The 22,748-nt window shown below is 35.4% G+C and overlaps 1 protein-coding gene across 1 annotated transcript in view; it reads left to right on the top strand.

The window, feature by feature from the left end:
• Window positions 1-22,748, top strand: part of BAZ2B (bromodomain adjacent to zinc finger domain 2B) — a 292,925-nt gene that overhangs the window by 181,548 nt on the left and 88,629 nt on the right. Inside the window, exons 6-9 of the mRNA XM_039855749.1 lie at window positions 6,177-6,344; window positions 7,340-7,533; window positions 13,251-13,454; window positions 13,925-14,320. Coding sequence (XP_039711683.1) covers window positions 6,177-6,344; window positions 7,340-7,533; window positions 13,251-13,454; window positions 13,925-14,320 — 962 coding nt within the window. The remainder of the gene's footprint in view (window positions 1-6,176; window positions 6,345-7,339; window positions 7,534-13,250; window positions 13,455-13,924; window positions 14,321-22,748) is intronic.

The following is a 22,748-nucleotide window of genomic DNA, read 5'->3' as shown; positions in this document are numbered from 1 at the left end:
TTCAGGAAGTTAAATTGATTGGTGAGAACCAGGGATTTTATGTGCAATCACATGTGAAAATAAATACTGGTTCTTAACATTACAAGCTCATTGTTTAAAGATAGTGATATTTGAGTGACCCTTTTCCCCAGCAGCATGCCCTACTTTTGTTTTGACTCAAATTCAGTGCTAATATAGTCTAGAACTCTGATGATACAAAAGTACCAAATTCACAAATTTTCGGTTTAGGCTTTGATGAACAAAAACAAAGATTGGCTGACTTAGAAAAGATACCCACATGTGTGTCTTTCCTTGTCCTCCCCTCTGACGGTTTCTTTGTGGGCCTTCGTTATAAAGAAACCAAGGCTCTTCCCTATGTTATCTGGTTATTGTTTTAGTGGGACCTCAACCCTCAGTAATAACTGTTTACCTTAAAGGCTGATATGAGACATACTTGTGACTTGATGCAATTTATTTAAATCTTAGTACTTTGATAAAAATATATTGCAATTTTAGTAAAGAATATAGTCTCTCAGGGCATACTCTGACCTTTGATGACTTTCTCCTTGGTTTTCAGGGGATAAAAAAGCAAAGAGGAGAAATTTTTTTGGTGACTAAATGAAAAAAAAAACTAAACTTATTTTTAACTTATATTTTAAAATTTTCTTCAAACATATTGCATTAAAACTAATTAAATCAGAATGCACAGCCAGGTCTGTTATAAACAGGAGAAAATAAGGAATGTTCACTCTTATTTTAACAGAGAGTACAATACCTTTCACATGGTAAATTCTTAAGATCGCCTGGAATGTGAGATTTTGATATTCTGTTTTCATAGTATCAAGCCAGGGAAACTTAATTATTTCCTGGAAGTAAAAGAAAGATTTTCAAGTTTTAACAAATTTTCTGCCAGATCCCTACAAAGTACGAAAAATAAGTTGTGTTTTGATTGTATAACACTCCAGCCTGGGGATGTGATACTTAGTACTAGATTCTCTTTAGATTAAAAGTGGGGATTGAAAAGTCACACATTTGAATTGAATGTGATCTTTCCATCACAGAATGAAAAAATGAACTTTATATTGATAACCCCTCTTAGATGCAGAAATATCTTAGTACATTTACTCATTAAATCTTTATGTTGTCCTGTACAACGCTTTATTAGGCTAGACTATAATCCCTTTTTGGTATCAACTCTCCTCATCAAAGAACTATTGGATAGAGAACATAGCTTCACTTCTGGCACATGGAAACTGAAAACTGCCTAGAGTGTATGATAATTTGAGTAATGACTTGGTGACAGATTCTGGACTTATTTCACTGGTTTTCAGCTTTCTATTAATAAGATGCTTTTATTTTCCTCCTTATGAGTAAAAGTTTTTGATAATATGTTAATGTACATGTATTAACAGAAAGTTAATACACTTCTTCAGGTCAAACTATTATAATTAGTGAAAAAGATTTACTTAAAATATCTCTCAAATTCAAAGTAAATGTGGTTATGCCATTTATTTTAATTATATTTATCAGAGTGCTTTTATGTTCCTATAAATATCTTATTCTGTAGGGTTTGAAGAATAGAAATATGAAAGAAAAAAATGTAAAATAAAAATTTAATAGTTATGAAATCATAACTAACTTATGAATACTGAAATCAGATTCTGAAATCAACTTTAAGTGTGTTCTTTTCCCTCCCAGGACATTTATTCAGAGCAGCTGGGGATCAACCGTTTAACCTGTCCACAGTGTCGAGTGCCTTCCCAATGGTCAGCCACCCAGTCTTTGGTCTACATTCAGCCAGCTCAGGGCATTCAGAATTTGGTGGTTTGGGGACACTTGGTACACCCACAGCCTTAGCCGCACATCCCCAACTAGCGTCTTTTCCAGGTAAACATCTCTTACAAACAGTGTTCAAGGAAAGAAGGAAAGCTTGAAAATGTTCAAGCAGTAATTTGTTTATTAAATTAACATAAAGAACAATCTAATGTCTGCTGTATTAAAACTCCTGTGCAAAAATTTGCTCAATCCTATTTATTATGTGCGAACAGACAGACACACACACACACACACACACACACACACACACACACACTATGTGTGCTTGGTGGCAATGCAATTAGTTAAGTACTTGTGTTTATATAGAGAAAAAGGCATCTGCAACAAAAGTGAATAATTAGGTCAAGTTTTTCTTGTGCATTTTATTGAAGTATAATATGCAGAAAAGTGTACATATTTTAAGTGTAGAGCTTGATAAATTTCTTTCATCTTTATTTAATTTTTTTAAAAGTTACTTAATACTAGAAAACTAAAGTCCAGTTCTTATAATGAATATCTCTATACTTTTATTTCGAGTGCTCACTTCTCTGCAATTTGTAAGGAAGATGAGCTTGGTTTTGAAATTTCAATATTTTTCCATATTCAGTCAAAACAACTTGCATAACTTACATGGCAGGAAGACCAGAATAATCCCTAGTTCTACGGATTATGAGAATTCAGAAGTTCACCAGTTAAAACTTGATTTAGACAAATATGCTATAATTTGTCCTTTTATATTATTCTGAAAGTCTAAACTTTAAGTGTTTCCAGTGATTAATTTTACTTTAATAAATTTTATTAAGGGATGTTTAAAAATTAGAGCATAATTCTAGACACAAACCTGAATTTAAATCTGGCTTTGCTATGTTTTAGCTGTGTGACCTTGAACAAGTAATCTGACCTCTCAGCCTCAGTTTTGTTATCTGAAAAATGAGGATAATAATAATAGTACCAGCCTCTTAGAGTTCTTATGAAGATTAAAGGGGATATGCCATGTTTAATGCTGAATGCAGTGTTTGACACAAATAATTAGTGCATAGTTGGTAACTATCATTATTATTTTCTCTTGCCCACTTGAATGGGTAATAAATTGCCAAGTGCTTATATGCATGTATATATAATGGAAAGATGGTTAAATATATATTTCAAGTACTATTTCTTGAGTCATATTATTTAATTCAGTTGTCTAGAAGAGAGGGGACAGTAGGGAGGGATAGTATGACTAGAAAATTTAAATAAAAATCTTCAATTAAGCCTTAAAATTTGCTTTAAAAATACTAATAACAATTTAATTCAATCAGTTTCTAGCATGGTCGCGTAGCAAGATGAGCATTTAATAGCTATTTGCTGAAATATAAGATTGCTGATTGAAAATCAAAATAGGTAATATAGATAGTTACTGGTATCTTAAAAAAAATTTTTTTTTATCATAGTTTATTATAGTATCACTTTTGAGCATTTCTTAACCACAATGTAATTACTGTATAATTACCTTCTGCACTGGAATGATGGTTAACAAATATAAAGAATTACTCATCTGGACTTCAATAATGTTGGTGCTTCTACTATTTAGAAAAAAAATTAATAATTCCTCTAGCCTACATAAACTATTCACTCATTCATTTATTGTACTAAGTTCTTGGAGCATTTACTGTGTGCTGTGCACTAAGCCAGGCACTGAGAAACACGGTATATGTTTTGCTGCTTACAGTTATTAGGAGATAGATAAACAAACAATTACAAGACAGAGTCTTTCGTGGTAAAAGTATGCCTATAGAAGCATACTTTTTTGCCAAATGAACAGTGATCATGCCTAGTTTAAGAGGACTCACTTGTTTAAATTGTAGAGTTGGTATAATAACTTATATTTAAATTCTCTGTAGTTGGCTTTATTCAAAAGGGTAACCATAATGCCAGATTTTAAAAATCACCTAATAAATAAATGAAGACACACAAGGAAGAAATTACTAGGAATTTTGAATGAGGAATAATTTGTTTTCAAATTTTATGCATTTCTAAATTAGTCTGCATTTTAGATGATTAAATCAAAACATGCAAATTTATTTAATGGATATTAGTATAATAAAATTATTTTTATTTTATGTTGAAATGGTATTTCATGATAATTGCTTTAAAAATATATACAATGGTCATATTTTTTATTATATTACCATGTATTTTGTGAAGTATGAAAGAATTAGAAATTCTGCTATATCTTTAAGGTTCAAATTGAGATTCAGTATAACCTCTGAAATATTATGATCTTTCAGTTGAATATGACTAATGTTGCTCCTGTGCTGTTACCTTCTTTGAATACATTTAGCAATTCATAATGTGCTGGTTTATGTAATCTTTATTTTGTATATATCACGTGATGACAAGCTAGTTTGTGAGTGACTAAATTTTTAAAAATTTCTTCTATTTACAAGATAAATAAGCTCCCTTTAAAATGTATTATTTCCTATGGAATATTAGACATTTATAAAGTTTGTAGTCAGAAGCCCTACTATTTTTATCTTTTTATTTGATTAATCTTATTAACTTGTTTATATTACTTGAGACATCAACTTGTTTATTATACACATTTGCCAATTGTTTTTTTCTAGTCCCTATTATGTACTTATTTATCACTGACATTCTGAAGTACATTTTTATGTTTTTTTCTGAGTTTATATCTAAAATATTTAATCTTAACTACACTTTGATTACCTTACCAAGTTGTTGGTTGTTTACAAAGTCTATACATTCAACTGTAATGCTTTAATTATAGGCTGTATTGAATAATATAAATATCTTTGGAAAACCTGAGTCCCTTTTTGTTAGCTATGTAGCACCTAGTTTTCAAACATACGAATAGCAGTAGATTCCAGCTTTGCTGATATAAGCCCAAAGAAGTGTATTCTTTCTATTTGAATACACTTCTTTCATCTGAACAGTGGATGAATGATTAATGCTTTTGTGTAGTTATTCTTGGTTGAGTTCTCATCATTCAGGCACTGCCGAATATACATCAGTGTCATTTCACTAGCAGCACCTTCCTGCAGTGCAGAAGAATAGCTTTTATAGTTTTCTGCTAACTGTTCTTTTAGACCTTTCAAAATGGCATTTCACTTTTTTAAAAAACCAGATTTTTGCCATTAGATAATGAAGGTACACATCACTTTACATCTTATTTTTAATGGAGAGTGATATTGCTAGAAAAGCTGAAAGATCGTGTAATACAGTATACTGACAATATTGAATTTTTCTCATGCTATATTATTGGGTTTTTTTTTTCTCTAATTTCCTTATGGTTGTTACAATCAATGAAAAATGTAGCATATCTCCTTGGAAGATGAGCCTCAAAGGTAATAACTGATTTGATGATCTAGTAGGTTAGCCAGTTGGAAAAGATTATTTCTGAGATTTTAGATGGGGCAATACAAGACTTTCTTTTGGATTATTTTTCAATCTTGTCTTAATCTTCACCCTCCCTCGAAAAAAAATGTATTCCATAAAATTTGGCTTCTCTCCTTTTCTTTTCTAAAAGTTTTAACTGAGAGCCATTGTTCGAATATCTAAATTGCATTTGATGGTTTTTCTACTGTTTAGTCATTTTACATTGATAAAACAATCATTGTTGTCTGAAAAGTATAATTAAAAATCAAGCTTTTTTCATTAACTTTAAGGGGAGAAACTTTACACATCTTTTATTTTTTAATATGACTTACTTGTTTTGGAAATCTCAGTACTTTTCGATCTTAGTTTAAAAAAAGGCTTACTGGTTTTTCTGTCTTTATGTTTTTGTTTGACTGTAGAATGTTTTCTTTCATAAATGCATTTGGGGTATACTGGATTACAGTAGTCTTTGTATTATTATTTAAACAATCTGATTTATCAGCTAGATTTATATTATGTGTAATTTGTGGAAATTCTTATCATTGGTTATAGATGGTAACCTTAAATTCTAAGGTTTAAAATAGATTAGTATAAAAAAAATAAAATAGATTAGCATATCTTAAATATACTAATATGTTATCTTATTTCTTTACTATTTTAGAAAATTATGGTACAAGTTATCAAAGAGTCAAATAATTCTTTAACATTACACGTTTTCAATTTTATTTTTAAAACCTTAGACTACTTTTGTTCTTAATAAACAAATTCAAGGAAACTGCTAAGATCCTTGGATACTTATCTTAATGAGAGGAATGATGGGTGTATAACTTCTAATTAGACATGTTACAATTAGAAAGATGATCAGGACTATGTATAATTCAGCAGTTCTCTTTTGAGATGAAACTTGAAATTTTTTTCAGGAATAAAATATAAAAAGCATTGTTACATTCTCTAGAAAGTTAATTCAAGTATTTTTGCTTGTTTGTTTGGTGTTTGATTTTGAGGTGCAGAATGGTGGCGAACAACAGATGTCCATAGTCGTACAGGGGCAGCCTTCTTTCCTCCATTACTGGGAATTCCACCACTGTTTGCTCCTCCAGCCCAGAATCATGATTCTTCTTCATTCCATTCAAGGACTTCAGGAAAAAGTAATCGAAATGGTCCCGAAAAAGGTATTCATATTAGCAAGTGAAATATTACAAGTCTTCCATTCCAATACTTATTTTGAGTAGAGTTCAAGTTTAATAACATTTATATAGCTGTAGTAGTCACTTTCACGTTGTCTTGATTAATCCCTACAATAACTCTTTGAGATTGGAAGTATTCTCATTTTGCAACCAAGGTTAAATAGCATTTAGTTTTGTTTTGTTTTTTTTTGCAACCAAGGTTATTGCAAAATCATTCAAGAATAAGGAATGATTACATAATGTTATGTACTGATGTAATGTGGTCAGGATTTGAACTCCAGTCTCCTAACTCCCAATTCCACTGCTTTTTCCTCTGTATCTCATTACCTTTTTTATGGAACTCAGTATAATATATTATTTCTTTTTTAATTAAGCATTAAATTAATTAAATCTAATATATAATTATTCCTTTTTTCTTTTAAGTGATTATTAATATTTCTGTAGTTAACTGTTATTAGAATATCATTTTATAATAGCTTTTAGATGCTTTAATATCTCTTTTCATTTGAGTTAGTGTTTTGGGGAGTTTTCTCTGAAGGAGGAGTATTTGCATTTAATTATCTTTCTAGACATTTTTAAAAATCAAAGTGAAATTCACATAAATGTAAAATTAACCATTTTAAAGTGAATAATTCAGTGGCATTGAATGCATTCATCGTGTTGGGTACCATCAGCTGTATCTAGTTTCAAAACATTTTCATCACCCCAAAAGGAAACCCCATACCTGTTAAGTAGTTTCTCCCTATTCTTCCCTCCTCCAGTTCCTGGGAACCATTAGGTTGCACTCTATCACTATGGATTTACCCATCATAAATATCTCATATATGGAATCATACAATATGGGACCTTTTGTATCTGGCTTCTTTCACTTAGCGTACTGTTTTTGAGAGTCATCCACATTGTAGCATATATCATCATTCATTCTTTTATATGGCTGAATAATATTCTATTGTATAAACATGTTTATTTTTATTTTCAAGGTGTAAATGGGTCAATAAATGGAAACAGTACATCATCTGTATCTGGTATCAACACATCTGTACTATCCACTACTGCTTCAAGTTCTGTGGGACAAACTAAAAGTATAAGCTCAGGTGGAGGAAATCGAAAATGTAATCAGGAACAAAACAAAAACCAGCCTTTGGATGCTAGAGCTGACAAAATCAAGGATAAGGTAAATTATTCTTTCAAAGACAAATTTGTAATAAATCTATATATAAACGTTCTAAAGGTCAAATCACCTGAATCCATGGAATAATTTTTCATGAATTACTAACTCCTATTTTTGCAGATGTTTATTTTTATGGCGTGGTACTAATATTATGTATATGAAAAAATTAAAACTGTCTACACCAGTAAATAATACAGATAGTAATAATAGCAAATATTTGAGAACTTACTATATACCATCTCTGCACTAATTGCTTTGTACATAATATCTATTTTAATCCTCCCTATACCCCTAATAAGGTAAGTACGATTATTACAAATGGGGAAACAGAGTCCCAAAATAGTTGGCCAGTAAGTGGCCAGGATTTGAAGTCAGGCAGGTTGACTCTATGAAAACAAAAACAAAAAATTTTTTATTAATGGAAAATTTGAAATATAACAAGTAGACAGAATAGCATAGTAATCCTGTATACCCATTATTCATATTTAACAGTTATCTATCACCTCATGACCAGTTTTATTTTGCTTTATCCCCAACTGTACAGATTATCAGTGTAATGCCTCTCAATTCTAAATTCATCCTTTTTTTTTTGCCAGTTGGAACAATGTTAGATCTTGTCAATACAAGGTCTTGGAGAAACTTTAGAAGAGGAAGGGGTTTCTGTTTCCAGTGCTTTCTTCCTGCTCTTAAGCTGTGGCTACCTTTAGGTAGCTTCCTTGCCAGCTGGCAGCTTTTTTGCAGTTGCGTGTAGGAGACCCAGTAGTGCCCACCGTCTAGTGAATTTCACTGGCATCCCAGTGGGCAGCTTATTAGAGTAGTCTCCCCTTATCCACCCGTGGTTTCACTTTCTGCAGTTTCAGTTATTCATGGTCAACCATCATCTGAAAATATTAAATGTAAAATTCCAGAAATAAGCAATTCATAAGCTTTAAACTATGTGTTCTTTTGAGCTGTGTGGTGAAATCTCACACCGCCCTGCTTCATCCTGCCTGAGATGTGAATTATACCTTTGTCCAGGATATTCGGGCTTTATGCACTACCTGCCTGTTAGTCACTTAGTAGCTGTCTTGGTTATCAGGTTGACTGTCATGGTATTGCAGTGCTGTGTTCAAGTAACCCTTGTTTTACTTTTAAGTAGTAATGCTGGCAATTCAGATATGCCAAAAAGAAACTGTAAAGTGCTTGCTTTAAGTGAAAAGGTGTAAGTTCTTGACTTAATAAGAAAAAAAATATTCTGAGGTTGCTAAGAGCTACAGTAAAATGAATCTTTTCTCTGTGGAATTGTGAAGAAGGAAGAAATTTGTGCTAGTTTTGCTGTCGCACCTCAAACTATGAAAGTTATGGCCACATGTGCATAAGTGCTTAGTTAAGATGAAAAGATACTAAATTTGTTGCTGGAAGACATGAACAGAAAACGTAGCCACTGGCTGCAGGTAGCATTGATGTGAACTTTACATCTGAACAACATGCCTCTCAGGCCCTAATTTTTAATCCTAAGGAACTATTTTATCAAATTTTTCTTGTCCTTCAAGATAGCATCAAGTTCCATATATTTTCCAGGATCAATAAAACAAATAATTCTTTTTTTCCATTTGCCCAGCATATTACATAGAAATATTTCCTTTAGATATTTCAGTTCCCTTCTCAAACAGAATGTTTTCCAGAATAAGGTAAGACATGGTTGAGTCTAGGGGAAAGATCCTCTGGTAAAGCCAAGAAGCCTTATGGCACCTCCCACAAAAACTCAAAAGGACTGTATTTAGGTCCTAAGACGAAAATATTCCCTTTCTTCTTCAAGCCGCGCCCCCGTGCCACCCCCGAGCACTCAAGCAAATGTGATTAAAGACTCTTGGTTATTTCTTTCTAGAGACATAGATTTCAGGGTCACAGTCTCCACCTGTTGCTCTTCAAGTGCTCTTCAGTCTTCTCTCTTATGATTTGTTTCAAGGGCATTCCCATTAGTGTGCTCTCTAAGGGCTTAGCTGCACTGCTGCCAGCTTCTCTGCCTGCAGACTCCGACTGAAACACCACCCATTCCTTACTCACACAGTATTTTGAAACAAATCCCAGACATCATGTCATTGGACATATTTCTGTATGTATTTCTAAAAATTAAATGTCGCTGTTTTAAACCTTACAACACTGTCCTACCTCTTAGAAGTAATGCTAACATCTAGTAGAATCTAAAACCTCCGGTACCTCCACAGTGTACAAGGCACTGAGCAGGACTCTTGCTGTCTGTAGTTCTAATGAGGAATCTCCACTGACAGTCTTAAACAAATCAGTGCTGTTAAAGTAAAAACTTATAGAGGCACCTTTTTAGTGATATAAAGAAATAGATTCTGAGTGGTGTTTACAGACATCCACATAGAAATAACACTAGAGAGACTGGCTACCCGAGTGAGGGAAACTAGAACTTCAGACTTCAGGAGAAGAGCACCTTTCGACTATACATGAGCTGGCATGACTTTGTAATGGTAAGTTGTTCAACTAAAATAGAGATGAAAGGCATTGGAACTAAAGAATAAAATCCTTTTTTACCTAGTAATTTTCAGTTTTAAAAGCCTTTTAAAAATTGCTTCATCAGCTCTTTTCATGTCTAGTTTGAAAAAAAAAATTCTTCAGCTAATTTTGATAATCCTTCCTCGGGGACAGTGTTACATATCTCCATATTGCTCCTTGAAAATCATTGATTAAGTCCAATTACCACATTTAGTCTGTATGTATATTTAGAATAGATATATAGTTATTTTAGATTAAACAAAGTAAGTCACAAACTAAAATGCATAAACTTACAGCCCGTTTAGGAAAAAAATAAAACAATTCAAATTTGAGTAAGTTCCACTCCTACTGCCACATAAATTATTGTTACTACAGCAGCCAAAATAGTCTTTTAAAACATACTTTTTTTATGGTTTTCAAAATATCATCTGTTATCTCTCCCTCCATTAGTTTTCTATCCCACTCAGAATAAAATCTTTGCCATGGCCTACAAAAACGTGTCTGATCTAACCCCTGCCAGTTTTATTTCCTATGGCTTTCTCCCAGGATCCCTCTTCTGTAGCTGGTCTAGCTGACTTCTCCATTCTTTGAACACATCAAACTTGTTTTCTTTGCTGTTTCCCCTGTCTTGAAAGGCTCTTCTGTTATATCTTTATGTGACTGGCTCTTATCCTCCATTTAGGTCTCAGCTCAAAAAGGTCTTACCTGATAATTGCATCTAAATCTTCACCCCACCCTACTCCCAACACATTATCTATTCAGTTATCCTGTTTTAGTCATGGTATTTATTACTAAAAACACTTATTTATATTGTTTGTTGATTCTCTGCACCTTGTTCCCACTAGGGCAGAGTTGCTATCTGTTTGTTGCACCTTTGTATCTCCAGAGACTAGAGGAACTGTGCCTGGTACATAATAGCTTTAAATATGTTTTTACTTTGTTATTGGAAGAAATAAGTATACAGTGAAATGAAAGTTCAAGGAGAGAGCTCTGGAAGGCTTTCCCAGATTAGATAGGGGGAAGTGGATTAATTAATAAGCTCTTCTTTGATCATTTTTTGATGAACTAAGAAGACTCATTTTTAAAACGTTTAAATGACAGAAAAGAGGCATACTACAAAATTATGTGTAAATACAAAAGAACTACTTACCTACACACATACACCACACACACACACACACACACACACACTAATAAGGACTAAGGAAATGAAATTGGTGATATTGAAACTTATTTTTCTTTCTTTTTCTAGTACCCATACTTGTCTACTCACATCTACTTTTCTTTTTAATGAGGTCTAAATTAGTCACCTTATAAAAGCACAGACTCTTTTTTTTGCACACTATCAAGAGTGTGCTCTGCAAAACCATCTGCATCAGAACCACATGAAGCGCTTGTTAAAGCACACCCCTGTGCCCTGTTTGGAATTGGGCTCCTAGAATCTGCTGGTTGTGGCAAGTTCTGCCAGTGAATACTGTGCACTATAAAGTTTAGAACCTGCACCTCTAGATCCACTCTTGGGTGTAAGCCTGATTTCTCATGCCATCTTTAATAAAAAACTGTACAGATTACTTGGGCATTTGAATAGGAGTTTACTTTTCTTTACTAAATCGCTGTAGCTCCCCCATACTTTCCTTTCTTAGCCTCTACTGAAACTAAAAGTAGTATCTTCAGTTTAGATTCTTTATGATTTTCATAGTCTTGCTATAGTTGCTTAGAAACCTACAACAGATTCTGATTGCAAAGGAGCTATTTCTCTAACAAATGGTAGACTTAATAGTAATATATTACTGTTGTTTCCTTTTAATCTCTACTTTGGTGTCTTTCATCCTGCGATTCCCACACTTTTCCAATTCGGTTCCTCCTTACTCTGTTTTACTGTTAGAGAAGATAGCTCAGGAATTATGGTAACTATTAGTTTGCTTATTGAAGGTTTGTCTCTGGAGGAAGCATTAACAGCTGATAGTTTGGAGCAGTTAACACAGAGCACCAGTGAAAGCAGAATAAAACAGCAGGAGTGACTCTTCTCACTCATATGCATTTTATTTAAATCAAATTTCAGAAGGTACAAAGGAAAGAGTTGCAATCTGTAACAGTGGCTCAGCTTGGCTTCCTGTTGAATAGGTGTATTTTTGTCTTTCACTCCCCAACCCAATAGTCATGAAAGGCCATATTTTCATTAAGACCATAGCTTTTGTAATTTATTACCTTTTCTATATTTTGTTTTTATTTTATCAATCAGCACATGCTATTGAAATATTTCTAAGTAACTTTGGGTTATACTCAGTCTTTTTACTAAATCTTTTCAATATTTTTCCTTTTCAGTCTTCCTATTGACAGATTTTTAACTTTTCCATTGTTATATAGTTATTGAGTTATAATTCATCTCATTTTTTTTCTTTTTTATTCACTACTATCAGTTCTTTAAACCCAAAACTTTCCTTTTATGTAACCTAATGTTGCTTTCTACCACCTTTGGATTTTCTTTTTCCTATAGAGTCTTAATTGTTCCAGAAATTAATCTGTCTTTATCACATTTTCCTATGTTATTTGACGTGAAATATAAAAAATTAAGTTACTTGACCCTAAGTAAAGCACCTTATAAATCTTTTGTTACTTATCTTCTCTATAGCACTTATTACTAAATGGAATTATTTGCTTTTATATTAATCATCTGTCTACCACCACCACTGCCACCACCACTAGAATGAATGTATATTTCTCGAAGGCAAGGACTCTATCTTAGATAACATCATTGTAGTCCAGTACCTTGAAAGGTGTGTTTGGCATGCTACATGTAAATATTTGGCTATTGACTCACTATTTGCATAAAGAAGACTAAAGCTAAATATAGAACTTCAATGTGTGTAACCCTTATCATAATTGGGATTATTATTTTGTAAATTACTCTTGTATTTTGTAATATCAATGTTTGTAATATTGATGTTTTATAATATTGATCTTTCCAATACTCTGCATGACAGAGCTTGTACATTTTATTGGAGAATTCCTGTGAGATACGTTAATTCGATCAGTTTGTTGAATAATTACCCTTAACAATATGTGACTTTTTCTCTTTTTCCTATTCTTTGAACACATCAAATAAATGACATTTTGAAATTGAAAATATCGTTTGAAAATTAAAAGAGGATGCCTCTTACTGAAGCTTAAATTTTTTTCCAAAAATAAAGTCTTGCGAAAATCTTGTCTTAATCCAGAAACCAAGAAAGAAAGCTGTGGAAAGTTCTAGCAACAGCGACAGCGATTCGGGCACATCATCAGACACCTCAAGTGAAGGCATTAGTAGTAGTGATTCAGATGATCTAGAGGAAGATGAAGAAGAAGAAGATCAAAGTATTGAAGAAAGTGAAGACGATGATTCTGATTCAGAGAGTGAAGCACAACATAAAAGTAACAACCAGGTATAAATAGTTCCCTTGGCAGTATCCCCACATTATTCATATTTAGGGATTATCTGGTTTATCTTTTTTTTAATCATTTTTTTTTTTTATGGTGACATTGGTTAACGAAATCTAATAAGTTTCAATTGTACACTTTAACAGTAAGGCGTATATATATTTACACTGTGTGTCCATCTCCCATAGTTAGATTTCTTTCTATCACCACATATTTGACCCCCTATCTGGTTTATCTTGACTCTCGAAGTCTATAAAGTTTAAATTTAATTATTGCCTTTTGTTATTACTTTTGCTAAAGAAGGAATAGGGGATAGAGAAACATTTTTAAAGAGACATTTAATACTTTTCTTGTGAGCTTTATACATCTATCATAAGTCATTAGGAACACTTTTTAAAGTGCTCTTTTTCTCCAGGTTTTACTGTTGGATGTTCTTTGTCTGGATAGATGTTAAGCAGTTGACTTTTATTTACAGGTGCTATTACATAGTATTTCAGACCCAAAAGCAGATGGACAGAAAGCAACTGAAAAAGCCCAGGAAAAAAGAATACACCAGCCATTACCTCTTGTGTCTGAATCCCAGACTCACTCATCATTCCAATCCCAGCAGAAGCAGCCTCAGGTTTTGTCACAGCAGCTTCCATTTATTTTCCAAAGCTCTCAGGCAAAGGAGGAATCTGTGAACAAACACACAAGTGTGATACAGTCTACGGGATTGGTGTCCAATGTGAAACCTTTATCTTTGGTAAATCAAGCCAAAAAGGAAACTTACATGAAACTCATAGTTCCTTCTCCTGATGTACTTAAAGCAGGGAATAAAAATACCTCTGAAGAATCTAATCCTTTGACCAGTGAATTGCGATCTAAACGGGTGAGTTTATTTTATTTATGGAAGGATTTTATTATTAGAAAAAGAGCTTTTATATAGCCTTATATTATGCAGGTTTAAATTCTGTCCAGCTCTTATTTTTATACTTTCTTAGTCACCAGTAATCAAACATGCATATCAGAAAACTAAATTTCTCTGATTTTATATTTACATATACATCTGCTTAATATATTTTTGGCAACACAATCATGTTATTTTTCCTCTAGCTTAATGATTTAGCAGTAAGGAGAGAAATATGTTTGAATAAGACATATTTCACAATCACTTTTGTTTAAAAATCAATGTCTTTTTTCTTCTAATATCAATATATTCTTTTTTTTAAAATGAATTCTTGAGTAATTTACCTGTTTAGTCCTATAATTTAGCAATTTTAAGTGTAAAAATTCTTTATAGACTCATTTTTCTTTACCATACTTAGTGAATTATATGAAATACAAAATATTTTGAGTGACACTTATTTACCCAAACACCAGAATCACTCATCACAGAATTTTTTATCTTTATTTTTTTTGCCATTGGTTTTATATTAATATGTAGTCTACATCCCCATGTCCAATAGAATTCTAGTAATTAAATGATGAGTGCTTTTTATTCTGGAGCCAGCTCAGCAGAGAAAAAATATTATGTTTGAACACAGTATCCTGTCTTTTGGTGACAGAGGTATCATTAGGCATCCTAAACATTAGATAATACTTGTAGAGCATGTACTGTTTGCCAGCCATTGCTTCAAGTGCTGAACAGTCATTTTCTCATTGGATACTAACATCTATTTGTGCTACTGATGTTGTTATGACCATTAACAGATGATCAAAAGTGTGATACATAGAACTTAAATAACTCTCCCAAGAGCACACTGATAGTGATGGAGCTAGAATTTAAATCTAGGTAGTGTGATACTAGAATTATTTTTCTTAACCACTATACTATCTTTCTTTCTCAAAAAAGTCACAATATTCTAGTTTATTGACTTTTTTTTTATTGTGAAGACTTTAAGAACAAGGTCAAAGAAAAATGAACAAACCAGGCTTTTTTAAGAATCTAAATTAGCAGTTCACAAGCCTAAGTATGCATTAGAATCACTTGGGAAACTATAAAAAAGAAATGCTACCTCAGAAGAACTAAGTCAGGATCTTTTGTTGAGACTAAGGCATTGCATGTCTAAAAAGCTTCCCAGGTGCTTCGTATGTGCAGCCAGATTTGAGAACCACTAATCTAAATGGTGTCCTAGTATCATGCATGTAATGCATGATGACTTGTAATGCACTATTTAATCATGAGGAGGTATTATTATTATTGGCATCACATTATTGACTTTCCATGAGTAAATTAAGCAAATTAAAAATTACAGTTTGGGGGCTATTTTAATTTTCATTAATGTATATTCCACTTTAAGATAAATGATTTACAGTCACATCAATAAGTATTTGCATTATGAAAGGTTTTTTACAAAGTTTCTTAAATGTTTCTTATTTTAAAACTTTTATGCGACTGCCTTTTAGAAAGTCACTTATTTAACACTTGCTTTAACACAAGCTAGGGCTTCTATGATCTTATGTAATTCTTACAAAATTGTGTGAAATAAAGAAACTAAGGCTCAAAGAGGTCAAGCCACTTGCCAACATTACATAGTAATTTAAGAAAGAAGTATATTAAACTAGGTCATTCTGATTTCAAAGCCCATGATTAAGATGAACTAATTTGATGTTTCTGAAATAATGGTAGTCGATGGGAAATATTTTATGTGAATGGACATTCACATTAGACTCAATTCTAAATGACTTTACCCACTTGTTATTGGTACCTAGTACTGAGTTAAAAGGTATTTTACAAAAGCTTGTCTTATATCAGCATTCTTTCTTTATATGTCAATCTAATATATGGAATTTTGCTTTATTTCTTACGATAGTCTCAACTGTTTCATGCTACCTGCTATATATCTGCCTCCCTCACTAGTTTATGCTTTTCTTCAGTGTTAGTTAATCATTGGGTTTTTCCATACCCTTACACTATGGATATTTAATTGTATATAAATAGACCTGGAGTGAATTTTCTTTATCAAGTTTTGACTAGAAGATTTTTTTGTGGTCAGCAGAGACTCAGGTAGGGTCTGGCGAGCAAGTGCTTGGAGGTAGGACAGAGCTTCAGACCTATCTGTTCCTATATTCCTGTCATCCAAGCAGATATATTAAAGCAGCAAGACATTTGCTACTACATGGGTCTCAGTTTTCTTCCACCCTTCTTTTATATTCCACCCCTCAGATTAACTTCGAGTGTTAATATACAGGAAGTGTTTCTTCAGAACTATAGAGTGAGGATCAATTTCAGGAAATTAAGATATAAAATATAAAACTAAAGGGAAAATTTTTGTTTTCATTACTGTTTTGATCCTCTGTATGTAGAAGGAAAATTTGCTACCTATAAAAAAAGTAAAAAATGATTATCTGACATAATTATGTTCTAGGAAATGAAAATACACTAAATTTTTCTGCTGAAAATTTAAATCAGTATTTGTAAATATAATGTTTAAGTATATTATATATGTAAACTTATATAATATATACCATGCAATATTTGTCATAAGTATTAAGTAAAGTTAAGTATATTAAAGTATTTTATGTAAGAATTTTGCTATAAAATTCTTTTAAAAATGTAAATGCAGTTATTTAGTATAATTTTTCATATTTTATTCACTGACTAAATATTAACTAAGCACTTTCTCTTCGTGAGGCATTGCCATTAGTACGAATATTATGTGACAGTCTTTGTTTACAAAGAAATACCTTAATAACTTAATTTTCTAAACTTATACAGTGACTACATTAAATAAGATAAAGAAGTTTATATGGAATTGTATGCTGCTTATTAATACTGGTGCTTTCAAATATAATAAGTCATTCTAGATGGCATTCCATCTGTATTTATGCTTGTGAAATGCCTACCACAAATTTTTGCTGACTTGAGTATTAAGAGCCCAGATCTAATTTTACTTTCAAAGCAACCATTTTCATTATAGAATTTTTACCTTCTGAAATTGAGCTTTATTTCTATAACTTAACATGTTTTAATCATTCTACTTCAGTTTATTTTTATGTGTTATCTTAATCATACAAATTAAATAAAATCCATATGATTTTACTCTTTCAAGAAGATTCTGATAGCCAAATAATTGTTTCTAATTTACAGATATAAAATTTAAGGGTTAATGGTTTACAAATTAATTTTTCCCAGGTATAGTTTTCTAAAGTATAATTTATTATACTCTCCAATGCTAATATGCTGAAGGCACTCTAAAGTAAATCCCAAAGAATGTTGAGCCAGCATTTCCACCAGCTTCATATTATGGATACTTTAGGTAGTACAGGGTAGAGTATAACGAGTTAAGGGAGCTCAAAGGATAGAGGCACTGAGTGCCTCTGGCTAGGACAAACATAGATTGGATTTTGAGGAATGAACAGGATTTCATCAGCTTAAAATTTATAGAAGGAGGACATTCCATGCAGAGGAAACAGTTAAAGCAAAATGTGGAAGTGGCGAAAGTATGACACACACAATTAGACTAGAAAGGTATGTTAATGCCTACTCGAAAAATAATTTAAATATCAAAATTAAGTGTTTAGGCTTTATAAAGTTGGCATTGATGGAGGAGACACTAAAGCTTTTGACCAAAGAGCTAACATAATAAAATTATACTTAGGTTAAGATATATTGAGAATTGGATAGTGTTGTAGCCTCCAGCCCCCGAAAGACACACAGACCACCAGAAATCAGTGAGTTATAGGAAACATGCTCTTTATTCAGCCAGCTGGGTCTGCCAGGAGTACGCAGACCCCAAATTAAGCAGCCCCGAAATGTAGACGTACAGGGTTTTTAAGCCCTAAATCCCATTCCTCATTCTGTCTTAAACACAAAGGTCTATTTTTCTCCTATTCACTACCTGTCAACTCACAGGTCAGGTGTGCAAGCAGGGGTACAGAAGCAGAAAGCTTATTGTTAGAATGTTATGTTCCCATGGGTGATAACCTATGTTCCCATGGGCGATAGCCTATGTTCCCATGGGCGATAGCCAAGCAGTAATTTTCCAGCCAGCACATTCCCCACTGGCCTTAGCAGAAAATCAAATCCCTGATTCTTCATGTGGAATTTGCTCATAGCCTCTATTATGTAATACTAAAAGTTTAATAGAATTAATTCTCTTCCTTATATATGCAAACAAGAAATCGAGGAAACATGGGCCAAAAGTTAAGAAGAAGAGGAGGAGGATTAAAAAGGTCCAGCTATAGCAGATAGAAGGGTTGTTAGCCATGGGGACCAATTGAATATCCTATGAAACCAGTTATCTGATTCTATTCTTTGTTTTTCCCTGGCGTCTAAATTTCTCTCTACTAGTCGTAAGCTCTCTCTAATTACTCCAGAATTATTAGCATAGAAGCAACAGGTTTTACCTAGAGCCATACATAATCCATCTTGTTCTAAGAAAAATAAATCTAAACCTCTTCTATTTTGGAGGACTACTTCTGCTAGTGAATCGACTTGAAGTTCTAGCCTGCTAAGCTCAGTTAAGTTTAAGGGAGTTCCTACCCCCACATAGTAAGGGGGTTTTGGGGTTTAGGCACAACCAAGAATCTTGTCCTATGCTTGGGGTGGTCTTATTTAAGACCTTGTGTATTGTCGTTAGCAGTTATTAATGTTCCTTCTGATTTTGGTTGTGGCTGGTTGAATGCCTGGGCTAAAGAGATAAAAAGGAAGAAACAAAGGGTTATACTTATGTATGCTTGAGTCTTAGTCTTAAGGGCCCATCTTCCTGAGCGGTCCACTCTCGTGATGCCTTCACATAGGAGTGATGAATCCATGATGGGATGCCGTCTACTTTAACTGCAGTGGGTGTTGTCAGGTAGACAGTGAATGGTCCTTTCCATTTGGGTTCTAGTCCCTGGAAGTGAACTTCCGGATCCACACAAAGTCCCCAGGCTGAAATTGATGGGGAAGTCTGTCCCCTGGGGCTGAGTGGGCAGCATGAACCCAGACCAAATCTCCTTCTGTACACTTTGAAGGGCTTGTAAAGACTTAAGTAAGACAAGGTTAGGTAGTTCTGCCTTTTTCTCATCTTCTATTCTAGGTACTAAAGGTGGGGGGTTTTCCAAAGAAAATATCAAATGGAGTGAATCCATTAATATATGGCATACACCTGGCTGGAGAAGAGCAAAGGGGAGAAGTTCTACCCAGGTCCCACTAGTTTCTAATCCTAACTTGACTAATGTCTCTTTTAGGGTCCGATTCATTTGCTCTACTCGGCTCGAACTTTTGAGGCCGGTAGGCGCAGTGGAGTTTCTATTGTAAATTTAGGTAGCTAGCCAATTGTTGTGATACCTTTTCCACAATGGCTGGCCCGTTATCCAACCCTACAGTTCCAGGGAGACCAAATCGAGGGAGGATTTCTTGTAGTAGTAGTTTCTTAGTAACTACTAAGGCAGTCTCTTTCCTGGTAGGGAAGGCTTCTACCCATCCTGAATATGTGTCTCTAAAAACAAGTAAATATTTGTAGCCCCTCATAGTCGGGGTTATCTCAATGAAATCTACTTCCCAGTGGTCCCCTGGATAAGTTCCTCTTTCCTTATGCCTAGGTTCTTCTATCGTCCCCTTCTTTGGATTAATTTGGGCACAAGCCGGGCATTGTGAGGCAATCTCCTCTGCAGTTCTTCTCCCTTCTAACAAGTGAAAGTAGAGGTCTAAAGCTTGGAGCATCTTAGTTCGCTCTAGGTGTGTGGCCTGGTGTAGTTGGTGGAGGAGAGAGTCCTTCCAAGGGCCGTGAGAGCCCGATTTTTCCATCTGGGGTTGTCCACCACCCCTGTTTGGTTCCTAGTGGCTCCCTTATCTTGAAAATACATGTTCTCTTCCGCCGTATAGGTCGGAGACGGAGGCAGTTCTGGGTAAGGGACAACAGTCAGTAGATAAGGTGGGGGCCTCACTGGCCTTATGGCCGCTGTTCTTGTCTCTGCATTGGCTCGTCGGTTTCCCTTAGCCTCAGAACTATTGCCTTTTTGATGCCCCTTACAAAGAACAATAACAAGAGTCTTAGGCATCTATATGGCTTCAAGTAAGGCTAAGATCTCCCCCTTGTTCTTGATGTCCTTCCCAGCTGAAGTCAGAAGGCCTCTTTCCTTGTAGATGGCTCCATGTACATGTGCAGTGGCAAAGGCGTATCGGCTGTCAGTGTATATTGTGACTGCCTTATCCTTTTCCCATCTTAGTGCCTCAGTGAGGGCAATGAGTTCTGCCTTTTGAGCAGAAGTCCTATGGGGAAGAGCCTGTGACCAGACGGTGCCAGTTAGAGTTACGACCACTGCCCCAGCATTCCTCCTTCCTTCCTGCATGAAGCTGCTACTGTCTGTGAACAGAACTTCATCGGCCTCAGGCAGAGGGGCATCTTTGAGGTCTGGCCCCGAGGAACACACAGTGTCAGTGAAATCTGTGCAGTCATGAACAGGGATCTCGGGGTCTGGGTCTGGCAACAGACTGGCTGGGTTGATGACAGTAGCTTGGGATTTTAGCCATACCTTTGGGGTCATCCAGTGCTTCCCTGTTGTTGAACACCCTCTGGGCTATCTCAGCAAGTTGGGACAGGTTCATCCCTGCAAAACCTTCTAATTTTTGCAATTTACACCAGATACCAGGGGCTGCCTGAGTACCAAAGGCTATATTAATTGCCTGCTGGTTCTCAGGGGCCTTAGGATCAATGGGGGTGTATACCCAGTACGCCTCATTCAAGAAGTGCTCCACGGGATTCCTAAGGTCCTTGTATAACTTCAGTTACCTTAGAAAGGTTAGTTGGCTGACGAGCAGCCATCCAAATCCCCCCAATTAGAATCTGGTGGTACCGATCTAATGCTGTTCTCCCTGCCTGAGAATTGTGTCCCTAGTCTGGGCGGGTGGAGGGAAATTCCTCCTCAATCTGTTCCCCTGCTTCCTCAACTCTCCTCCCTCCCGCAGCTATCTTTTGTGTTTCAGTCCGAATCCCTCCGCGTTCTTCCTCCGTGAAGGGGGTAATTAAAAGCTGTTGGCAATCGTCCCAGGTGAGGCAGTGAGTCCGAAAGACATTTTCTAAGAGTCCTATTAATGCCTGGTTTCTCAGAGAAAGGCGGATTCTGTGCCTGCCAGTTGTACAGGTCATTAGTCGAGAAAGGCAGGTAAACCATAAAGGGCCTGTCTATGTGATGCCCCTAGGGTGGTGCTTCTCACAAGGGGAGGATGGCCGGGGTGGTGGTATTGGCTGATGCCCCGCCCAGAGTGGGAGCCAGAGGCCCATAGGGGTTACCTGCCTGCGACTGAGGAGGTGAGGCGGTACTATTTGGCCTCTGTTGTCCTGGATTTTAGGGTAGGGGAAGGTCACTCTCCTCCGGTGGAGATTGGAGGACTGAGGGACTGGGCTATCTTGGAGATTCAGTCGCTGCATGTTTCGGGGGGCCCACAACTAAGACTCATGCCCCTAGAGAAAGAGCACACCGGCAGAGCCAAGGAGGGGGTGTCTGAACAAGGTTTAACCATTAACTGATGTAGGGAAACTGATCGGGATGTCCCGAGTCTCCCATGACAATCTTCCAAACATTGCTCATTAAACCCCTGTCAAAAGAACCCTCCGGAGACTAGTTTACATCAAAAGACAGCCACTCAACTTTACACAATGTTTTCAGTCTGCCTGGAGAAAACTTTATGCCATAGTCAGCTCCTTCTACAAATCCTTCTTTGAAATGTCGCAGGAGACAACCCAAGGGTGTCTTCTGTGAACTCAGGCTTCTCCCTATTGCTTGCACAGAAAACATAAAACAGACACTCAGACAAGAACAGTCAGACACTCAAACAAGAACAATTACTGGGGTGTAGGTGGACCCAGAGAAGTCCGTCACCTACAACCTAGACAAGAGACCAGAGACAATAAACAGAACCCGACAACAAGGCACAGGAGGCGGCGTCCCGCAGCCTGGCCATGGTCCGGGAGATATGACTGTGTCCAGTCTCTCCACAGACCCCCACTGACTGGTCAACAGAAACAGGAAGGTACCTTTTATCCAGACACTGAGGCCTCAGAGAGTCCAGATTCCCTTTGGGACCAGGAACAAAGAGCATATCCTAAAGGTTGCGTCCTTCACGATTGTACTGACCCGTCACAGCATTCAAGGGCCCTGGAACGTCTCAGGTTGGCCACCCCTTTGAATCCGTAACAAGGACAGCAACCACTTCGGAGGCCGGTCTGGTCTTCGATCCCAGGGCCACTCCCTGAGATCTCACTGGGGCCTCCAAATGTTGTAGCCGCCAGCCCCCTGAAAGACACATGGACCACCAGAAATCAGTGAGTTATAGGAAACATGCTCTTTATTCAGCCAGCTGGGTCTGCCAGGGGTACGCAGACCCCAAA

Source organism: Pteropus medius, unplaced genomic scaffold, assembly GCF_902729225.1.
Source record: "Pteropus medius unplaced genomic scaffold, Ma_sr-lr_union100, whole genome shotgun sequence".
Classification (NCBI taxonomy): domain Eukaryota; kingdom Metazoa; phylum Chordata; class Mammalia; order Chiroptera; family Pteropodidae; genus Pteropus; species Pteropus medius.
The sequence above is the reverse complement of the archived record's forward strand: the minus strand, read 5'-3'. Positions and strand labels throughout refer to the sequence as shown.